Genomic DNA, 23,294 nt, shown 5'->3' with positions numbered 1-23,294 from the left:
TGTATTTGGTGTTTTTAAAAACTTTATCGGTTTTTCTACTTACAATTCCCATTATTCGATAAAATCAACTGAAGGTCAATATGTTTCCAAAATGGAGTTATTTGAGTTTGATCTGGTTTATGTCTTTAGCACAAGTAAATAAACTCAACATATATACATGGATTGAAACTATGTACACTAGACGAGGATTTCGTCTGAAAAAGACTCATTACTGACACTCGAATAAAATAGTTTTTTTCTGATTTAGGACAGGTACATTATAACATACATACAGAGTCTATAGCGATGTTAGCATTTTAGCTGAATCTCGTTATTCTTCCTAACCTGGAACATTGGTGGAACAGTACAACAGAAGAACGAACTGTAAAAATCAGCTAAAAAAGGCTCAATTCATCAGATGGATATAAATAGAAATACATCTAACAAAAAATAAGAGTGGACGTGGCCGGGTACTTATATATCCCAACAGCAAAATAACACTACATATAGATCTGAGAGTACTCGCAGTTACTGACAGCTAGTTCAAAGTCAGTTAAAACTAATAAAAAATCATGCATCTAAGACTAAATAAAAAGTTTCTTATAGAATGGTTATAATAACATTTTTTCAATGTTAAGGTTCACAATTACTATGATCAAAATTGCACCACGAAAATTTACTTGGATTACTAACAAAATGTGCACCTGGAAAGATCTAATGGATGATAGAATCTGATACAGTGAAACCTGGTTAAATCGAACCTCTACGGGACTTAAGGTTTTGTTCGGTTTTGACCGATGTTCGGTTATCAGGTTCACTTCGCATACTATTTGATATGACGGTGCTTAAGAACTTGTTTGGTTGATACAGGTTTTCGGTTTATGCAGGATTCGGTTTAGTAAGGTTTCACTGTACTTAAAAGTGGTGCGCATTACATATATGAGTAAAAGAAAGAAATTCAAGTTAAAATAAAATTGAGAAAGGAAATTTACATACGTTTCGTAAGAGATGTTTATATCGCAATATTTGTGACAATATCGTATTGTAATGCTTTAAATAATTGTAAGAGAAACGAAGGACACCAAAGGTACATTCTAACTCAAACGTTGAAAATAAAATGACAACGCCTGGACTAAAAATGAAAAAAAAAAACCCACACCAACAGACCATATGATCAGACCAGCAAAGTACCAAAAAGCCCCATAGAAAACTATCAATACTGGTGGTCTCATGTGCCCAAGAAGGGTAAGCAGAATCTGCTCCACATGTTGCATGGGTTCACTTGATAATGTATACTAAATATTTTAGTCTTTCAAAATTACAATAGCAACATCGGAAGAGACTTTGTTTTATATAACATACAGAGACATTGAGCACATTAGGTACAAATGTACATATCAAATACTAGTAATTTGGCTTCAGATTGCTTGTCAGTGATAAAAGCATTCCATTCATTATTCTTGAAATAAACCCTCTTGAGTTTGCAATGCAATCAAACCTAATAGAAATGCATACACCTGAAGCACCTTGATACCTTTTTACAGTCTTCAAAAAGCTTATCTATCAAGAAAACTATCCAGATTTATATGTTCTGGCAGACGAAGGCTTGTACTTGCTTGATACATAGCACAATGTATATATATATAATCATTCAAAAGATAATGTGATATATTAAACTCGATCATTACTTTAAAATATGAATAGTTTGGTATCCCTTCTATGTCGATGTGTATTTGGGTATTTGAAGTACGAATCTATTCTGTTCCTTCTTAACACAAATATGAGATGTGAGATTATTATAAGATTGGTATTCTAACATATATAATGCGTATGAATGGATTCTAATAAGATGATAAAGCTTTTATATTGAATTCATTCAGTGATTAAGTCTTTGGTAAGTCGCAATTTTTTCAATAAATAATTTACTATACTGGGATGCATCATATTGTAAGACTAAATTATATATCTTTTACAAAAAAATAAAAAATAATTATAATGATCATAAATCGTTTAAACTTTTGAAATATCTTACGTAATAAAAATATGTATTATCGTGACTGGCTTCTTGAGAAAACTTTTGATCCAAATTGAACAAAAATGACACGAGAGTATGTTTAATGAGCGAGAGGATATGGTTTCTATCGAAGAAAAACTACTAATAAGATGAATAGTTCTGCATGATTCGATTAATTGTTATAAGTTAATGATGAGCGTTTGGTTTCAATTCATTTTAAGTATTAAAGAGAGGTTTCCATGACCATGCTGACAATATAAAAAGAGAAATACACCAAAGGTCAATACATAATTACCACACATCGAATCAGGACGATATAAAACATGTTTAAAAGAAAGAAAGAAAAATACCAAATGACAACACGTTATGCAATCTCGCCCAATTACGGATACTTGGGCTTGAAATATTCAAAATAAAGATGCACAAGTGAAAAATGTCAAACAAATAAAATTATAAAAAGTACATGGGATTTTTTGTGTAACGTACGTACTGCGTAACACATGAATCCATCTTATGGAGAAGTTCTATTATAGGGCGTATGACAATTGCGCCGATTTTGAAAATTTTCATTCGCGCCGATTTCATTTTTTCATTTGCGCCGATTTTATATTTTTCCGAATTGGATATACAGGTAATTACAGGTAAGTTAATACTTTTACATTGGCTGAGCACAGAGTATAAAGACAAATCAAGTAACCTTGCAATTGGTTAATGGCTATCCCAATGTTTTGGGTAACCATTCCTTTCCCTAAATGAAATCGATGACTGCTTCACGTTTGACATTGTCTGACGCTCCGCTCCTTCTGGTGACAAATGTCATACATTCTTCGACAACGTACAAGTACACATTCCATAACCGGCAACCAATTCGTGATGACGTCCATAAAATTAACGATGGGATGATTTCAACTTCACCATTTAAAACTCTTGGTTTAATAGCTTCCTTGTGAGAAAATACGAACTCTAGAAATGCCCCCACCAGTACGTATGCCAGACAAAAAAAAGATGGCCTTCGTCATCGACAATTACGCCAAATATAGAAGAGACGAAATCATAAGAAAGGAATGTATTAGATGTGTTGCCTATCCATACTCGGCAAGAACAGATTTATGATTTGAATGTATTCCGTTTTTATGGATTTGAATGCTGTACATATATTTTTAATTCGTCATTTTAGTATAAACAAAGTGCTTTTATCTAAGGTTTTTACTTCTTGATTTTAAGAGGAGACAACAGTTATATACATGTTATGATTGACAATTTATAACATATGTACAACTGGCTAACGGAAGAGGTCTTTAATGATCAATGAAAATAACATTACTGGTATGGAGAGTTGTCTCATTGGCACTCATACCACATCTTCTTATATCATTTCACCTGTAATTTACCTGTTTATTTACCTTTAAAAAAATCGGCGCAAATGAAAAAAAAAATCGGCGCAAATGAAAGAAAAAATCGGCGCAAATGAAATGCAGATCGGCGCAAATGCAAAACGCCGCTATTATACACTTAATAACAGAAATGATTTAAGGTGTTCCGGAAGCACAATTGTATTGTGTTGCTTTCCTGCTAAGCAAACGAAATATTAAAATAAAAGTGGAGACTGGTTAGTTCTGAGTTAAATGTTGAGTCCGAGTAGGTCGGCATATTTTTCTGTACAAACTGTTACCTTGTGCACATGTACATGCACCTTAAGCAATTATTCGTTGAAGTTCGACTCATACAGTTTGTCGACCTGGTATAGAACAAGGTTTATATGCATATCAACATAGCACACTATGTATTTATCGCTATTTTGCCGACTGATAATTTCCGTTCACAGTGGAGTCGAGTGATATTAAAACGGAGTTGAGTGATATGAAAATTATCGTTAGAAAATAAGGGAACGCGTGCCGTTGTCAAGGAAATTGACAACGTCTCCATATGTAAAATAGCGATAAAGAGATTATTATCGGTCAGCTCAACTCGATTGAGAAAATCAATCTCGTTGAGATAACCAACGATAATCTATATATATACATAATTGTTCTATCATACCTGCCAACTTTTCATTTCAAAACGCCTATGGGAGTTTTACGTGCAAGATGGCCCTTACAGTCCTAGATACCAATCAAGGGGCCTTTAAATGTATCTTAATGTTTTTTTTTTTGCTTCTTCATACTTTTTAAAGCATAGAGCCATTGTAAAATGAACTGTTTTGTTTAAAATTGTGGTAAATCAACAAATTTGTAATCGAAGTGCAAGTAAATATTTTCTGTCTTCTTTATTAAAGTTTTCGACAAGTACTAGTCATGTAAAGAAAAAAAAAAAACGAAAAAGAACTAAAGAAATCCACACGATTGCATATGTTTGCAAATTTGTTGATTATGATGATGTATTGGTGTTAACGTCCAGTGGCAACTATTACATGTTTAGTAGAGCATACCATGCCAACTGTCACTATTTGCTACCTTGAAGTGGACATTTTGAAAGAGCAATTTTGTCCACAATTTAGATACATTTAAAGGCCTCTTGATGGGTATTTAGGACTGTAAGAGCCATCTTGCACGTAAACCCCCCATGGGTGTTGTGAAAAGTTTGCAGGTATGATTTCTAGTTGTACACCTTCTGTCCGGTCCAATCTCTTTGCACGATACATAAAATCTAAATTTTTATTTGCAGTTTTAACATCAAATATGTCTCTTGATTTAAACGAATACCTTGAAAATTTGTTGTTAGAACTTGGAGGACTTGGTCGCTTTCAGTTTGTGCTGACATTAATTGTCTATGGAAGTAAAGCTACGATTGCATGGAGCACACTAATGATGTCATTCGGTGGAGCTATTCCGGATTGGACTTGCACTTGGAAAACAGATTTAGGGAATAAATATATTTCGAACTCCTCATTTATAAATAAATGTAGTTTCAAGAATAATTCAGATGATTTTCACTGTGACTCAAAGGCCTACGATACGTCTATGTCTACAATCGTAAGCGAGGTAATGGCTATCTTGTATTTCTGTATAATTGTTTATTGAACACCACGATATTCAGGTCAATAATCGAACAAATCACATGAAATCGAGATCGATTATCGATCGAACCACGTGGACTCGAGCTTGACATATAGTATTTCATATTCAAATAAGATACACAAATGTACATGTACATACATGTACGCTAGATATTCGATTAATCGTTCAAAGGGTTTTACTCTTTTTTTATGTTTATTTTTTTTAAAGAAAGTGATGATTAAGCAACATGAGCTTCTCTTTATTCGCTCCGCTCCCACTATTTTTGTTTATTTGTGATGACTGAAAGACACAATTTAACGTCTTAAGAATTAGATGGAAATAAGAAAATGTGGCATGAGTGCCAATGAGTCAATGTGTAAAAAGAAACAATTATAGGTAAACATACGACTTTCAACACAGAGCCTTGGCTCACACCGAACAGCAAGCTGTAAAAGTCACCAAAATGACTAGTGTGAAACAGTAACCTAGTAATGAATAATTTCTATCTCCCATGCTCATTGTGACATGTGTCTGAATTGAACATTCATTATGTACATCAACAAGTATGTGAACCGCAATTTTTCAAAGATTTTACACAAGACAACATTTTTTTTGTTTGTCAATAATATTTAACAACAGAGATGTTATATATCTAGACATGAAGATACTCCTAAAAATAAAAGATTCTTTATATGAGCCACATAAAAAAATCATAATAATGTTACTTCTTTAAAGCATCTTTACAATTTTTTGTATTTAAAAATGCAGTGTGAAACATGATAAACAGTTTACTATATTTTTTTCGTATTGCAGTGGAGTCTGGTGTGTGACAGAGAATGGATAATTTCAACAATAACAACTATTCAAATGGGAGGACTTCTTATCGGCGCATTTATTTCCGGTCAGGTTGGAGATGTGTTTGGTCGGAAGCCAGCATACTACGCGTCCATTATAATTCTTTTGATATTTAATGTTATTGCAGCATTTTCTGTTAGTTGGCAAATGTTTGCTGTTCTCAGGTTTCTAATTGGTATGGGATGCGGATGGTATCTGACTATTGACGTAACGTACATGGCAGAATTTACCCCTGCCAAATATCGTTCATTGATACTGGCGTTACCTATGTGGCCACTCGGAACAGTGACATTCGCATTATTTTCCTGGCTTCTACACGACTGGAAGTACATTCAGATAGCCTCAGCAATTTTTTGTGTACCATGGTTTATTGGCGTATGGTAAGTAGTGTTAATAGATATTTAGAAGAAAAAAAACCCACAATTTTGTACAAAAAGAAGTGTATTTTGTGGTAAAACGCAACAGTGATGATTTTATGTATGTGAAGTTAGCAGCCGGTTCGTTATTCGTTATTCGATATTCAATATCCAACCGGCTGCTAGCAGCCAGTTTGATATTCAAAATTTAGTGAAAACTTAATAAGAAAATTAAATATTTGATATCATAAAAAGCATGATTTTCATAGTCAAAAGGACTGATAAGGTACGTAAGAATCATTATAAATAACCTTTCAAGCTGTCGTAATTTCTTGTTGTCCTCGAATATAAACCCTTTTCCGTGTTACTTATTTGTCTGTATGTAATATAGAGTTTTGTCATAAAAACGACTTCAAAGATGTACTTTTGTGTATAATATTTCTTACGACAAAAAGAAAAACCAATAACTCTAGAAATATTTATAACTATAAATAGAAATATATATGGACAGCCAAAAAAAAAAATTCAGTCAAAAAATGTCAAAATTTTAGGACAAAGGGCACAGGGTTATGGTGAGACCCCCCTGATCTCTCAATCTTTCTACTATTTCACAGACATTTAGTCAATAGGTAGCTACAAACGTGGCTAAAATGAATTTGGGTACACTTCCTGTCTTCTATGTTTACGGAGCGCCCAAAGTGCCAGTTGGATATTCAAAATATATAGCGAAAACCTACCCGAGACCGCTTAAATGAGGTTGAGACCCCCCTGGTATTTCAATGTCCATAACATTCAATCAAATCATTGACTCTGTATATATAAAGATTGCATTAGATGGATTTTCCAGAATAACGTCATCTTCAATGTCTACGGAGGGCTAAGATTGTCACTTTTCATTCAAAAAATGTCAAAATTTTAGGACAAAGGGCACAGGGTTATGGTGAGACCCCCCTGATCTCTCAATCTTTCTACTATTTCACAGACATTTAGTCAATAGGTAGCTACAAACGTGACTAAAAGGAATTTGGGTACACTTCCTGTCTTCTATGTTTACGGAGCGCCCAAAGTGCCAGTTGGATATTCAAAATATATAGCGAAAACCTACCCGAGACCGCTTAAATGAGGTTAAGACCCCCCTGGTCTTTCAACGTCATAAAATTCAACCAAAATCATTGACTCTGTATATATAAAGATTGTATTAGATGGATTTTCCAGAATAACGTCATCTTCAATATCTACGGAGGGCTAAGATTGTCACTTGTCAGTCGAAAAATGTCAAAATTTTAGGACAAAGGGCACAGGGTAATGGTGAGAGCCCCCTGATCTCTTAATCTTTCTAATATTTCACAGACATTTAGTCAATAGGTAGATACAAACGTGACTAAAAGGAATAAGGGTATACTTCCTGTCTTCTGTGTTTACGAAGCGCCCAAAGTGCCAGTTGGATATTCAAAATATCTAGCGAAAACCTACCCGAGACCGCTTAAATGAGGCTGAGACCCCCCCTGGTCTTTCAATGTCCATACAATTCAACCAAATCATTGACTCTGTATATATATAGATTTTATTAGATGGATTTTCCAGAATAACGTCATCTTCAATATCTACGGAGGGCTAAGATTGTCACTTGTCAGTCAAAAAATGTCAAAATTTTAGGACAAAGGGCACAGGGTTATGGTGAGAGCCCCTTAATCTCTCAATCTTTCTACTATTTAACAAACATTTAGTCAATAGGTAGCTACAAACGTGACTAAAAGGAATTTGGGAACACTTCCTGTCTTCTATGTTTACGGAGCGCCCAAAGTGCCAGTTGGATATTCAAAACATATAGCGAAAACCTACCCGAGACCGCTTAAATGAGGTTGAGACCCCCCTGGTCTTTCAATGTCCATAAAATTCAATCAAATCATTGACTCTGTATATATAAAGATTGCATTAGATGGATTTTCCAGAATAACGTCATCTTCAATGTCTACGGAGGGCTAAGATTGTCACTTTTCAGTCAAAAAATGTCAAAATTTTAGGACAAAGGGCACAGGGTTATGTTGAGACCCCCTGATCTCTCAATCTTTCTACTATTTCACAGACATTTAGTCAATAGGTAGCTACAAACGTGACTAAAAGGAATTTGGGTACACTTCCTGTCTTCTATGTTTACGGAGCGCCCAAAGTGCCAGTTGGATATTCAAAATATATAGCGAAAACCTACCCGAGACCGCTTAAATGAGGTTAAGACCCCCCTGGTCTTTCAACGTCCATAAAACTCAACCAAAATCATTGACTCTGTATATATAAAGATTGTATTAGATGGATTTTCCAGAATAACGTCATCTTCAATATCTACGGAGGGCTAAGATTGTCACTTGTCAGTCAAAAAATGTCAAAATTTTAGGACAAAGGGCACAGGGTAATGGTGAGAGCCCCCTGATCTCTCAATCTTTCTAATATTTCACAGACATTTAGTCAATAGGTAGATACAAACGTGACTAAAAGGAATAAGGGTATACTTCCTGTCTTCTGTGTTTACGAAGCGCCCAAAGTGCCAGTTGGGTATTCAAAATATCTAGCGAAAACCTACCCGAGACCGCTTAAATGAGGTTGAGACCCCCCTGGTCTTTCAATGTCCATACAATTCAACCAAATCATTGACTCTGTATATATATAGATTTTATTAGATGGATTTTCCAGAATAACGTCATCTTCAATATCTACGGAGGGCTAAGATTGTCACTTGTCAGTCAAAAAATGTCAAAATTTTAGGACAAAGGGCACAGGGTAATGGTGAGAGCCCCCTGATCTCTCAATCTTTCTAATATTTCACAGACATTTATTCAATAGGTAGACACAAATGTGACTAAAAGGAATAAGGGTATACTTACTGTCTTCTATGTTTACGGAGCGCCCAAAATGCCAGTTGGATATTCAAAATATATAGCAAAAACATACCCGAGACCGCTTAAATGAGGTTGAGACCCCCCTAGTCTTTCAATGTCAATAAAATTCAATCAAATTATTGACTCTGTATATATAAAGATTGTACTAGATGGATTGTCCAGAATAACGTCATCTTCAATATCTACGGAGGGTTAGATATTCACTTTTCAGCTACATATTGTCAAAATTTTATGACAAAGGGCACTTGGTAATGGTAAGAGCCCCCTAATATATCAATCTTGTCTAATATTATGCAGACATTTAGTTAATAAGTAGGGGAAAAGTATAACATTATGCTGAAAGGGGGCATCTCCGCTTGCGGTTTAGAGAGATTAAACAAGCAGCTGACAACCGTCTTGGCAAAGAGAGAGACCGATTTAGCTCTGCAAGTTGTGAGCTATGGAATGAAAAAAAACAGGCGCACCGGGTATGATTGCCACGAATTATATATTTTTGTTATAAGGACGATAGGATAGAAAGATAAAAAACTGGGTCGAAAAGCCATTTCATTGGGATAGTGGTTTTTGGTGACCAAAATTGATTTTATTTTGGATTGTAAGACATGGATCCAATAGCTAAAAATTGCTGGAATTAGTTGTTGAAAAGGTCAAAGCCCTGAGAGGTATTGCCAAAATGAACAACCTCCGATGGTACACCCGGATGAGGAAGAATCAGTTGGTTCAGTTGTCCGAAACGAAGACCAACATTATTTGAGCGTTGTCCCAACCCTTTACGAGGAAGGAAATTATCACCCAGGCCAAACAGCATTGGTTGATAGTGGTTAGCAGGATGTCGAAAGATCGACTGCTGGAGAAGTTATAGGAAAAGATCAGAGAAGATCGGAAAGCCATTGGGGATAAAATTGAGGTTCATCCACTGCCTTTAAAGATGTATTTACTACCTGAAAGATGACCCCCATTATTGACGTGGATGTGCAGACCTTCTTTGAGGTCTCTCGGATGTCAAGGATGGAACTTATAGACGAATGGGCAATGAAAGGATAAAAAATCAATGAGATGCTGCACTGTGAAGATTAACCCAACAAGTAACATGGATGATGAGAACGTGGGATACTTTCACTCGGGAAACCAGATTTTCACCTCAACCACGCACTTGGTTGAAACCCTTGAGGAGATGGATGAAAAGATCGGAAAAAAGATTCACATTGGACATCTGAAAAAAGTGGCTGGACATTGAATGCAATTGTAAAACTTCAAGTCGATATTAACAAACACCGACCGCTGGGTGGGTCACAGTACATTGATTAGCCGGCGTAAGGAGGCTGTAATCAATGTGAAAAATAACGACGAGGAGTGATTCAAGTTGGCCATACTTTCGGCTTTGCACCAGAACGAGGAAGACCCAAAACAAACGGACAGGGTTACACAGAGCTCAATCTGGTTAGCTTTACGGATATTGATAAATTTGAGAAGGTAATTCCACCCTAGCGGTTAATGTATTTTGCATAGATGATAGTGAAGTATACTCGCTGCGCATTTCAGACTTAGGTGAACAGCGGGAGAGAGAACTCAACTTACTGCTGGTCGAAGGCTACAGGTGCTAGAACCACTTTTATAGCAAGGAAGTCCTGGAGACCAACAAAAAGTGTTGCATAAACCACAAGGCAGTCAAGATCAAGCTGCCCAAAGAAAGGACATACCAGCTGACCTTTGTCAACAACACCCACTCGATGAGATTCCCTTTCGTGGTGTACGCGGACTTTGAGTGCTTTACCGATAAGGGTGAAACAAAAAACGATGAGGTAGCAATACACAGTTAGAAGTTTCGTTTCGCATTATGGCCATGGTGAATATTTTAAATATGAAAGTTTTTGTAAAATAAAATTGATTTTTGGATAATAGAAGAATAATATAACCTTCTTAGTGGGTTTATATGAACATTTAGACTTTAGCATGTTTTATATGGCATTTATCTGTTTGACAGTCCGTATTTTCCTATCCGTACCACCCATAGGTCCATAAATTATTGTAGTGTTTATCAACAAAGATTGATCGCTCGATCTATTCAATGCAATTGTCGGTTTCAGGAAAGGTACCACTATTCAAACCAACGCGTAGGGGCGTTCAAACAAACACTTAGAGCTGTTAAAAGGATCGAGGAGAGGGTTCACGTCAACGCTATGTATAAACGACGTTGATAAAGATTACATACCCTAAACAGTGTGGGGCGCTCGCCTGGGAGTTGCAAGAGACCAAGCGGAAGATTAAAGCCAGTAACATGCAGCATCGCCTCGAGCAGATTGGACTCAACCGGGACCTTTCCAAGGTGTTAAGCCTGTGGTTGAGGCTCAGCCATCTTCGCTAGCCAAGGGTTACGATCCACTCCCGCTCTCTTCACCCTTGGCAGATTGAGCCAACATTTGTGATATCAATGTTGCGCCATCTATCGGAAGTTTAAAGTCACGCCCATTCCGAATAAATTATTCTTGACCAATGGTAGCACTTGAACTCTTCAATTTGAAGATAAAAACACGGTAGCGTCTAGATTCTAACCACTTGGTAAAGCTGGAAACGAAAATATATGTCAATATGCATGCATTTGTGCATGAAACATACACATAAACTTCTATAAGTTGATTAAAAACATTCAAGTTGTCACTAAATATAGTCCTATGTTTAGTGATGTAAAGACTTGTTGCACAATAAACACGTGGCAATTGTTTACAAACACTTTCAACATTTACACGTGATCATGTTATAGGCGTTTTTTGATTGGATGCAGCGAGTATCTACTGCAACCAATAAAAATCCTTACCTTGTGTCTCCGAAATATTATCTCAATCCGCCAAGGGTGAAGAGAGCGGGAGTGGATCGTAACCCTTGGCTAGCGAAGATGAGGCTCAGCGAGAGGCAGCTTCACCGATTACCAAAACGATCGTATACCTTCCTGCAGCAGTGACAGCCCTCCTTCCTCAACAACCCAATTTGGATACCCACTACCCATTGCACCACCTACAGACACCATTCTTGGACGTCGAGCACAGCAGTATTTGCGAGCCCGAAGCTTTTAAGACCTTGTCGACTAGGCAGAGATGCTGAACAGTTCCGGTGCCATGTATCAAGGCAATTAACCCTCTCGAGAACCCGAAGGCGATAAAGAGTTAACAAGTGGACGAAATTGTGTAACACATCTACAAGCAAGATAAGCATTGTAGCGGAATGCAAACCGTATTTCTGTCCTCCGACTTTGACCAGCTCCTCTATCGGTTGGATCTGTGCAACGCTGCCTACCGTGCGGGAAACAATGGTGTGCTCAACGAGATTGTGGAGATCCTCGATGCCATGAAGAAGGGTGAACACATCAGCATCAAGGAATATAAGCAACTCCATAGTAGTATCCTGTGAATGAATGTTAAGAATGAAGAAATGTTTTGCTCGGAAGTATGCATTCGGTGGTATAAGTTTGTTTGACACTATCGCCGGTATCGCTGGTCGCATGTTCACCTCCTCTGCTGCCAAGACTTTGGAAAGTAAGGATATAAGCGCTGCCACTAATGCAGCCATGATATGAGTTGAAAAGGTGGTAGCCAAAGCCGTCGAACATGTCGTTGACAATGTGACCCGCCCTCGAAAACCCAGTGTCCAACGCAGCAAGCCCAATAAACAGCTTATTGTTAAAAGAAGTAAGCCCCACAATCAAACCCAGTTAAACAATCTCATCTCTGGTCTTGGCATCGCTACCATCCACGACTTCGTCCAACGCTATAAATAAATACATACTGGCTGACATCCTTACAATGACAGAAGGGTTGACCTTCGATGAAAGTCTTCAAAAATATTAATACCCGGTTCACGAATTCGAACCTTAAGCCGGCGCCCAACTTATCAACTCTGGAGCGGAGATCCGAATCAACATCGAAAAGCAGGACCTGTTCCTCAACCCAACCGATAGTTATCTCTTGGTAGAAGGACGACTTCAAAAGCACGACGGCACTGCATATGCAGACGTTGATCTCCTTAACAATGGTATCATGTATCTCTTCAAAACTATCTGTTATCGACTCTCCGGCCAGCAGATTGAACACATTAACGACCCCGACATCGCCATCACTATGCTAGGAATGTTAACCTACCCCGACGACTTCTCCAAATCGCAGGGTCTCAAACAACTGTGGTATAAGGATTCTGCCACCGATATATCGATGCCGAGGCTTAGAACACTGGATTTGCAGCCTGCTATGGATACATTATCACCAAGCCGACCAAAAAGGATCGTACTCGTTTGCCATCCCCCTGAAACATATTTTGGGATGATTACAACAAAATAGTGTACGGCTTCAGACACGAACTCCCACTCGTTCGCAATTCAGTTGCAAATGCCATTCAAAGGGCAGCCGCCGTCAATAACGTGGCAAAGATAATCCTGTGTAAGATCTTTTGGTTCCTTCCTCACGTCACTCCTGCAGACGAAAACAAGATGCAACTGTTCAAAACAATCCAGAATAAATCCAAGATCAACTGTAGATTTCGCATGAGACAGTGCGATTCCATAGCCGTTCCCCAAGCCTCACAGTTTAACTGTCGCCTAGCTTCCAATATTGGTCGTGAAAAGCCTAGATATATCATCGTTGCCTTCCAAACTGACAGAGATAAAGACAAAACCCATAATGCTTCCTTGTTCAATCACTATCGATTGCAAAATATCCTGAACGCTACTAAGGCGTCGACTTAAATGCCAGTTTTTCACAAAACAAGGTTGCTAGTTTGTTCAAGGAGGCTGTATACTTCAGAAAGAAATTCTACAACATCCATCTAATACAATCTTTATATATATACAGAGTCAATGATTTGGTTGAATTGTATGGACATTGAAAGACTAGGGGGGTCTCAACCTCATTTAAGCGGTCTCGGGTAGGTTTTCGCTATATATTTTGAATATCCAACTGGCACTTTGGGCGCTTCGTAAACACAGAAGACAGGAAGTATACCCTTATTCCTTTTAGTCACGTTTGTATCTACCTATTGACTAAATGTCTGTGAAATATTAGAAAGATTGAGAGATCAGGGGGCTCTCACCATTACCCTGTGCCCTTTGTCCTAAAATTTTGACATTTTTTGACTGACAAGTGACAATCTTAGCCCTCCGTAGATATTGAAGATGACGTTATTCTGGACAATCCATCTAATACAATCTTTATATATACAGAGTCAATGATTTAGTTGAATTTTATGGACATTGAAAAACTAGGGGGGTCTCAACCTCATTTAAGCGGTCTCGGGTAGGTTTTTGCTATATATTTTGAATATCCAACTGGCACTTTGGGCGCTCCGTAAACATAGAAGACAGGAAGTGTACCCTAATTCCGTTTAGTCACGTTTGTATCTACCTATTGACTAAATGTCTGTGAAATATTAGAAAGATTGAGAGATCAGGGGGCTCTCACCATTACCCTGCGCTCTTTGTCCTAAAACTTTGACATTTTTTGACTGACAAGTGACAATCTTAGCCCTCCGTAGATATTGAAGATGACGTTATTCTGGACAATCCATCTAATACAATCTTTATATATATACAGAGTCAATGATTTGGTTGAATTGTATGGACATTGAAAGACTAGGGGGGTCTCAACCTCATTTTAGCGGTCTCGGGTAGGTTTTCGCTATATATTTTATATATCCAACTGGCACTTTGGGCGCTCCGTAAACATAGAAGACAAGAAGTGTACCCAAATTCCTGTTAGTCACGTTTGTATCTACCTATTGATTAAATGTCTATAAAATATTAGAAAGATTGAGAGATCAGGGGGCTCTCACCATTACCCTGTGCCCTTTGTCCTAAAATTTTGACATTTTTTTACTGAAATTTTTTTGGCTTTCCATATATATTTCTATTTATAGTCATAAATATTTTTCTAGAGTTATTGGTTTTTCTTTTTTTCGTTAGAAATATTATACACAAAAGTACATCTTTGAAGTCGTTTTTATGACAAAACTCTATAATACATACAGACAAATAAGTAACACGGAAAAGGGTGTATATTCGAGGACAACGAGAAATTACGACAGCTTGTAAAGGTCATTTAATGATTCCTACGTATCTTATCAGTTCTGTTGACTATGAAAATCATGCTTTTTATGATATCAAGTATTTAATTTTCTTAAAATTTTTCACTAAATTTTGAATATCAAACTGGCTGCTAGCAGCCGGTTGGATATTGAATATCGAATAACGAATAACGAACCGGCTGCTAACTTCACATACATGATGATTTTCACCAATATTTATATATAATGTATAAAAAAGACCTTTAATATTAATCGATCAGAAGACGCAACATTTCCTTTGCCTTTTAGCTGCACTAAAATGTACTCATGCAAAGAACAGAATTCATTAAGCTCTTATGGAAACTAATGTTTTATGAGGGTAATGCTAGTACAAACTGAAAGAGTGTTTTTGCTTCGGTTAAAAACATAGACAGGACAAATCAAAGATAAGTTCAAAACATAGACAACTAAAAACTGAGGTGGAAGAATCAATCAGAAAACCAGTTTTTTATTTGCCATTAAAAACGGAGGAGAAAACTAAAAATTGCCCAAATTATGAATGCATTTTTCAGTTCCTTTCCTCATATGCTTGACAAGAAGTCACCAATACAGTGGATACACATTTAATGGTATAATTTTCAGTTGGGCGATGGGAAATACGTAACTGGGCGTTACACTTTTTATTAGCTGTTGGTTAATATTCGTATTTTTCCTTTTAAGGACTATGTTCGAGTTCGGTGCATTTCCTTCTAAAACTATGGTTTTAGTGAACACCAATCTTGCGTTTAGGTGCATAGAAAACATAAAACAGACACATTTGCACATGTTGCATACAAGAATGGCTATATTTATAAAATGTGACTCGTTTTACTTTAGTATAATTCCAGAGAGTTACCGATGGCTTGTATCAGTGAATAGAATTGATGACGCTCATGACGTCATAAAAAAGATCGGTAAAATGAACAGACGACCAGTTCCAAAAAAAGAAGAGCTGTATAAAGTAGTAAAATCAGCTAATCGAATAGAAAGGGGAAGAAAACGGACTTTTATAGATGTATTTAGAAATCGCTACCTGTTTAGAACTACAGTTTTGCTTGGTATATGTTGGCAAGTAATATATCTAATCTTACTAGTCTACATGCAGTTTGATTAAGACATAGTGTAGCTTGAGCTGGTAAACTGCTTCTTAAGGTCTTCTTTTGTACCAGAAAAAAATTTCTCGATCTTTATTTTAGGTCCTTTATTCGGTTCTTATCCCAATCAGTCTTTTTCTGTAAATCTTATCAAGACACTCTTAAATGTAAAGAAAAAAATAATATTTTATTGTATACGTTTTCGTTGCAGTTGAGAAATCTTTTTTTGTAAAGGGGAAAAAATGTGATAAAAAACAGCACCACTAATATAAAATGAATATTGTAAAAGCATCCGACACATCTTGGACACCGTGTATGTTCATGTCTAAATGGTTTTTTTTTCTCACTTATTGTAGATTTTCTTTGACATGTATCCTAGATCTCGTTTTATTCATACGTATGTAACTGTTTTGTTTTTAATTAACAGGATAACATGTGGTTATGGCTTCTATGCAATATCATTTGGTGTCCAGCAGTTGTCCGGAAATATATATCTGAATATTGCCCTTTTAGGAATGATGGAAGCCGTTCAATTGATTGTCGCTTATGCTACAAATCGGTAGGTACAAACAGTATGTAAAATCCGGTCCAAGCATTTTTATGTGGGGGTCCAACCATTGATCAAGGGGACCCAACCCAGGTTTAAGATGGGTCCAACCCTTTCTGAAGGGAAAAGGGTGTGTCTCCAGCCATATTTCCCATTCAAATGCATTGTTCGTTCAAAAAAATTGACCGCCTGAATCCCCTCCCCTGGACCTGCCACTGTTTCATTTTCATTTTTTGTTTATTTGAGTGCATAAACGTAGAAATAAAGTTAGTATTAACTCGTATGAATTAAAAAAAAAACTGACAAAAGGATACATTTAAGAACAAAACATTATATTGAACATAGCAAATGAGTTATTCAAATTACAGATCTAGAGTTAGCTAGAGTAGTCATCTGGAAAATTATCAAATATATTGAAATTTGAGAAAAGGGATAATATTATTAACAATCCGTGAAATATTATATGTATACCAACTAAATAAATAATAAATTCCAAACCAAAGGTACTACACTGGTCTTCGTCTCGAAGTCATAATGAGGTATTTAACAGAACTGTATACAAGTTGAGGGTGATTCATCGTTTTTGTGTGGCCAGAATTTGTTTGTTAGTCGATAATAGTACTAGTCATGTTTATTGAAAAATAATGTTTGCTCTGTAAAATCAATTAATTACAAAATATATAAATCCTAAGTTAATTGGATTTCATTTGGTTATTTGTTTTGTAAAGTTACTATTTTTACTAAAATATACCCCAAATCGTATTTTATTAATAGTATAGTCAATTAGGAATACTGTAACCGGTTAACTGTTTGGGAGCGCTAAACTCCAACCTTTGATAGTCAAAATTTATTTATGATATGACAAATTACCGAAATATATATATTCAATTTCTTATGAAAAAACAGTAAACTGTGCAAAAGTAAAAATCACAAAAATACTGAACTCCGAAAAATTCAAACAAAAAGTCTCTAATCAAATGGCAAACTCAAAAACTCAAATACATCAAACGAATTGATAACAGGTGTCATATCCATGCAAATGCATATCAATAACCAAGGATTTTGATAGTATACAAATCATTGCTATATCATTTTCTAGATTTGGACGGAAATGGACGACACTTGTATTTTTTGTGCTTGGTGGACTAACAGGTCTAGCTGTTGGAGTTCTCCAATTTCTTGGTAATTTTAAATGAAACCGAAACTATTATTAAAACTTTATATATTTGCAAATGACAGCAACACTATATGTATTGCTAATGAATTTGCCAATATAATAACAGTAACTGTTAATTAGAAGAACAATTATTCAAATTTAATTTCCACGTGTTTAACTTTTTAAGTGAACGACCATTCAACTTCAAAGGGGGAAGGGGCTGTAATTTTTTCCTAAAAAAATATCATTTTCCCCATCTGATAAAAAATATTCTGAAAGTCTTACTGTTTTTACCTATGAATTAAATCTTTTAATTTGATATGACAAAAAAAAATATATATGAAGAATCCATATTTCCCCCGATTTTTTTTCCGATTCAGATTTAACCCCCTCCTTTTGAAGTTACACGATAGCTCCCTGAACAAGAGTAAATATGTTTACACAAGATATTGAACATGTTTAATTTCAACCTGTTCTAGTTATTGCACAACCTATTACCGTAAATATCGGATAACAGATATTAAAAACATTGTTACAATGTAACACGTCCTTCATTTCCGGAATTACAAATAGGAGGAAATATCAAACATTCAGAATGAGGTCGTGTGTGTTTAGAATTAATCAATTAAGAATAAGGTTGCAGATTATTACTAAATGGTAGGACGGTATTATAGCTCTCTGAAGTATTCTCAGATTGCGATAAAGCATTTTTATCGAACACACTTTTTATGAAAGAAAAGCACAATCAGTATTGCTTTGTCCTAATATTACGAAACTAAAGATATTGGTAACCCATTGGTTTTTTTTTTATCCCGCTGACAATATCTGCATTATTTTGCTAGTTTAAATTGACTAATCATTTACGGAAAGAGGTCATTTTTGGATTATGTTAGTTTTTGTGTTTAGTTTCCTTAAATGTCTTTGACTGTTGTTTGTTTTGTCGTTTTTTGTTTGTTTGGCAATTTGATTTTCTGTCTCTCTTTGACTTATTTCGACCTCAGTATCTTCCTGTTTTTTTATGTGTCTATTACAAGGGTATTTTGACAATTAGGTGTTTGAAAATGTTTGCTGCGGTCCCGTCGAAAGCAAATTGACAGACCCTAAAACAAGACCTACTGTAAAGACCAACAGTAACAGAAACACAACATAGACAAATAAAAACCAAGCAACACACAACAAAAAAGAAACCGGGGGTTATCTCAGGTGCTCCTGGAGTGAAAGCAGGTCCTGCTCCACATGTTGTTTTATTGTGTTTGCTGTTAAATTTATATAAAAAAAAACCATCTAAGAAATAAAAAAACTATTTGATTATTTTCTTGATCACAATATTACATTTGTAATAATATAAATGTTATTAGCTTTAGAGATTATGTTGATGATGATGATGAAAGTTTTTAACGACTTTGGCTGGCTATACAGCCCTCGCACGGTCGGCCCTGGCTTGCGCCTTTTTGGGCATTTAAATAATTAAATTTTTACCCTTTGTCATTGAAGAGATAATGTCATGTTATCTGTCTCCGACAACTGTGTTTTGACTAGCAAATTAGAAAGCTATTTCTCCTTTAACGACAAAATACGCTAAATACGGTCCATAAAAATTAATCAATTTGAGTTTCGAAAAGTCTACATAAAACAATCAAAGGAATAAAAATTAATGTTAAGCAATTTTATGCAATCTAACAAAAGGATGACAACTGAAATCTTTTTTAATATGCCGTATATGTCTATTTAGATATTCCAGAAAAGGGAAAGTGGATAAACGGCTTTGCTCTAACATCAAAACTATGTGTTTCCTGTGGATGGATGGCTTTGATTATATTTACTTCCGAACTTTATCCAACTGTTGTCAGGTATAATATGGTAAAAAATACATGCTGTACGGATCACATCAATCAGGCAATAAAGTCGAGTATGCGGTTAAACTATTTAGTATCTTTATTCATCAAAACTACATATAATTTTGACTTCATATACTATCGTAACAACCGATTCTCTACAATAAAATACAAATACACATTAACATACATCGTAAGTAAAAATATAAATTAAAACACTAAACACATAATACTAAACAAAACAATATGCTTCCCTTTCTTTCAAGCTTAATAAATAACGTGTTAAATTAAAAAAGTTAATTAAAATAAATATTAATTTATAAGTACTTTTACAATTCTTAATATTCTTCTTTAAATAAATATTGTTCTTAAAAATGTACATAAATATCTCTTACCGATTATAATCTCTGTATAAAATACTGATTTGTCTCCGAATAATAACTTGCAATGAATAAAAACTAGACAACGTAAGGCGAAACGTCGTAAAACTTAAAAAACGGGACATATAAAAATTTATATGAGCGCAACGTTACATATGCGCAAATACTCAAAAATAGTATTTACAATATTATAAATAAAATAAATAAATTCAGTTATAACAAAAGGAAGAAACCCAATAATTTGGAATGACATTCCAAATCTAACACATGCAAAAAACCAAGCAGTTATCATGTTAACATTTTTACAAATTACGTTATGGTTCAATGTTGGCTCTTTTTTTTTCATTCTAAGCATATTCAGTTTGACTAAATGCGGAAGGTCGTGTGTTCGAATCTAATTTTGGTCAAACCGAAGTCTTTAAAATTGATATCAGAATCAGCAACATCAGCATCCTGGTCGGCGTCTCGTCCTCGTCCTCACCAATGTTAAATTTACTGAAATGCTTCTACCTTTTGATTAAGTTTAATAAGTTTTGTATCCATCTTTCTATTCTTTTATTTAAGCAATGACTAATATTTTGTCTGTCTATGAAGAAATAACATAAAAAATGTGGTGCACACTGAACTACCCGCGTAGCATCACATTTTTTTTTTATTATGTTATTTCGAATAGGCAGAAAAAATATTACAGTCATTTCTAATAATTTACTTTCTTAATTCCATTTTAAACCGAAGTAAATCATGAAAAACGTTGATGACGTCACGGTCACATGACAAAATTATGTTTATGAGCTGATAAACAAAATGACGTCAGACAATCAGAAGACGCATTACATCAAAAATTAAATTATTGCAAAGTATCAAAATGACATTTCACTCGGTTTCAAATATCACTTAGAAATCCCTGAAGCGATTCTGTTTAGTTCAGATACCAAATCTGCGCTTTATCGAAGGAATCGTTTCTTACGAAGTACACACTGTTAAATAATTTTTGTCAATTATGTCATAGAATAGGAAATGGAAACGGGGGAAGTGTTAAAGAGATACCAACCAGACTAAAATGCAGAAAACAGCCGAAGATCACCAATTAGTCTTCAACACAGCGAGAAAAAAGAATGTGTCCCCAGTACACGGATGCCCCATCCGCATTATCATTTTCTATGTTCAGTGGTCCGTGAAAATGGAGGAAAATCTCTAATTTGGCATTAAAATTAGAAAGATCACATCATAGGGAATATGTGTACTAAGTTTCAAGTTGATTGGATTTCAACTTCATCAAAAACTACCTCGACCAAAAACTTTAACCTGAAGCGGGACGGACGAACGGACGAACGAACGAACGGACGGATGAACGGACGGACGGACGAACGGACGCACAGACTAGAAAACATAATGCCCATAAATGGGGCATAAAAAGCAGGGATCAGCTGGCCCATGAACTAGTGTATACTAGTCTAGTTAATCGGAATGGACGCCACACTCCAAAACATACAAACGAATCAAAACTATTTAATACGACACAAGGCTAACAAAGGCTAGAAGTTCCCGACTAGCATGTATTTAAGTTAACAATTACAACAAATAAAAGCTTTATTTTTTTTCTCCAGAAATGTAGGCTACGGTATAAATAACACAGTTTCACGGATTGGATCAATGGTAGCGCCACAACTTGTGTACGCTGTAAGTGCTTTATTAATTTAAAGTAGATTTAAAATAAAATCCAAATATTATTTTGCAGGCAGAAGCGATATGTTGTTCTGCTGCCTATTTGGCGTTTAACAAAAATTCCCATTCCTATTTTGTTTTGTGTTTGAGTTGATTTATGAATAGTTATTTCGTAATTTGATGCGAGTTTATCTCCCCCACAAAGAAAAAAAACCAGAACAAACTGTTCAAGTGATTATTAGCAACGAATATATTAGATAATAAGCAGTGTATGTTAATATTAAAGTTTATATTTAATTTGCAATTCTGTCATCAATTTTTAGTGCGCAAAAATGCATCAATACCGATCTCTCTGGACCATTACCAATGATTACCGATCCATTTGATTTCGTACGACATATAGGTCTTCGTTCAGAAATAGCGTATTTCAGATCTTTGAGAATTTTCACTTTTATTAAATTAGCTCTGTGATTCTAATGTGAGGTAAATAAATAGAAGTAAATACATGAAATACCAAAATCAACTGTTTTTATAAGAGAAATGATATATATGACTGTCAAACTCTGCTTCTTGTGGAGTATAATTGTTATGTAACTTTTTACCAGTAACCCTGTTTTCTGCATTGACATTAAAATCATCGATGAAAACTTATGATTATTTCCAGATATTCTATGAAGAAGGTGTGAACTGCATGTATAGATTGTTTTTTTTCCAAATTGAACTGACACTGTTAGGTCTATTACATGTATCATCATCTTATTTGATGGCTACCAATAATTTGTGCACAATTACGACAACCAGAATAACTTTTAGAATTGTATAAAATTTATAACAAACTAAATTTATGGTTTTTCTTCCAGAGTAAACATATACCAGGACTTATGTATTTACTACTAGGTGGACTTCTCCTGCTCTCAGCCTTATGTGTATTACTGCTAACTGAAACTAACAAACTTGCTTTAAAAGATACAATAGAAGAAATCGTTGAAAAGCCTCATCGAGTGGAAAAGAAAAACGAAAGCAATAACACTGATGAGTATAGAGGTGGAATTAGTAACACATTTACCAAAGACGAAATACATACACATATTTGAATATTGTTTTATACAGTTGTCAATGTTTTGTATTTACAGTTTTTTGTTATTCTGCATAAGTTTTAAGAAGTCGATACCAAAATGAATAAATCATATCATTTTGTTTGCAGTTGGGTATTTGTTTAAATTGGTAACATGCAAACAAATGTTTAAGTATCGTATTTGACTTTCGTGATATTTATCGGTAGGCATGTCATCGCTAATGAAAATAAATCCCATTGGTTAATATATGTTGTGATGTCAACGTTCAAATATATTTTGTAATTCAATTCTATCAAGGGATATAGCATATACAAAGGCACAATTTTAAAAGACAACTAGAACACACCCGTATATCGCGGGTCC

General features: G+C 35.3%; 1 protein-coding gene across 1 annotated transcript; it reads left to right on the top strand.

The window, feature by feature from the left end:
• Positions 1-1,739: 1,739 nt before the first annotated feature.
• On the top strand, positions 1,740-23,056 carry LOC143054184 (solute carrier family 22 member 4-like). Its single transcript, XM_076227097.1, has 9 exons — positions 1,740-1,873; positions 4,658-4,974; positions 5,803-6,224; positions 16,016-16,246; positions 16,700-16,831; positions 17,919-18,001; positions 19,708-19,825; positions 21,798-21,870; positions 22,716-23,056. Exons 2-9 carry the CDS (start codon positions 4,672-4,674, stop codon positions 22,947-22,949), a joined length of 1,596 nt encoding a protein of 531 aa, XP_076083212.1. The 5' UTR covers positions 1,740-1,873; positions 4,658-4,671; the 3' UTR covers positions 22,950-23,056.
• Positions 23,057-23,294: the final 238 nt, after the last annotated feature.

This window comes from Mytilus galloprovincialis, chromosome 12, assembly GCF_965363235.1.
Source record: "Mytilus galloprovincialis chromosome 12, xbMytGall1.hap1.1, whole genome shotgun sequence".
Classification (NCBI taxonomy): Eukaryota; Metazoa; Mollusca; class Bivalvia; order Mytilida; family Mytilidae; genus Mytilus; species Mytilus galloprovincialis.
The sequence above is the reverse complement of the archived record's forward strand: the minus strand, read 5'-3'. Positions and strand labels throughout refer to the sequence as shown.

What these genes read in the sequence shown, in the direction of transcription:
- LOC143054184 (XM_076227097.1), top strand. Translation starts at nt 4,672, where the DNA reads ATGTCTCTTGATTTAAACGAATACCTTGAAAATTTGTTGTTAGAACTT. An exon ending in CCATGGTTTATTGGCGTATG is followed by an intron (nt 6,225 to 16,015) that starts GTAAGTAGTGTT and finishes GTTTTACTTTAG; the next exon opens with TATAATTCCAGAGAGTTACC. An exon ending in GTCGCTTATGCTACAAATCG is followed by an intron (nt 16,832 to 17,918) that starts GTAGGTACAAAC and finishes ATCATTTTCTAG; the next exon opens with ATTTGGACGGAAATGGACGA.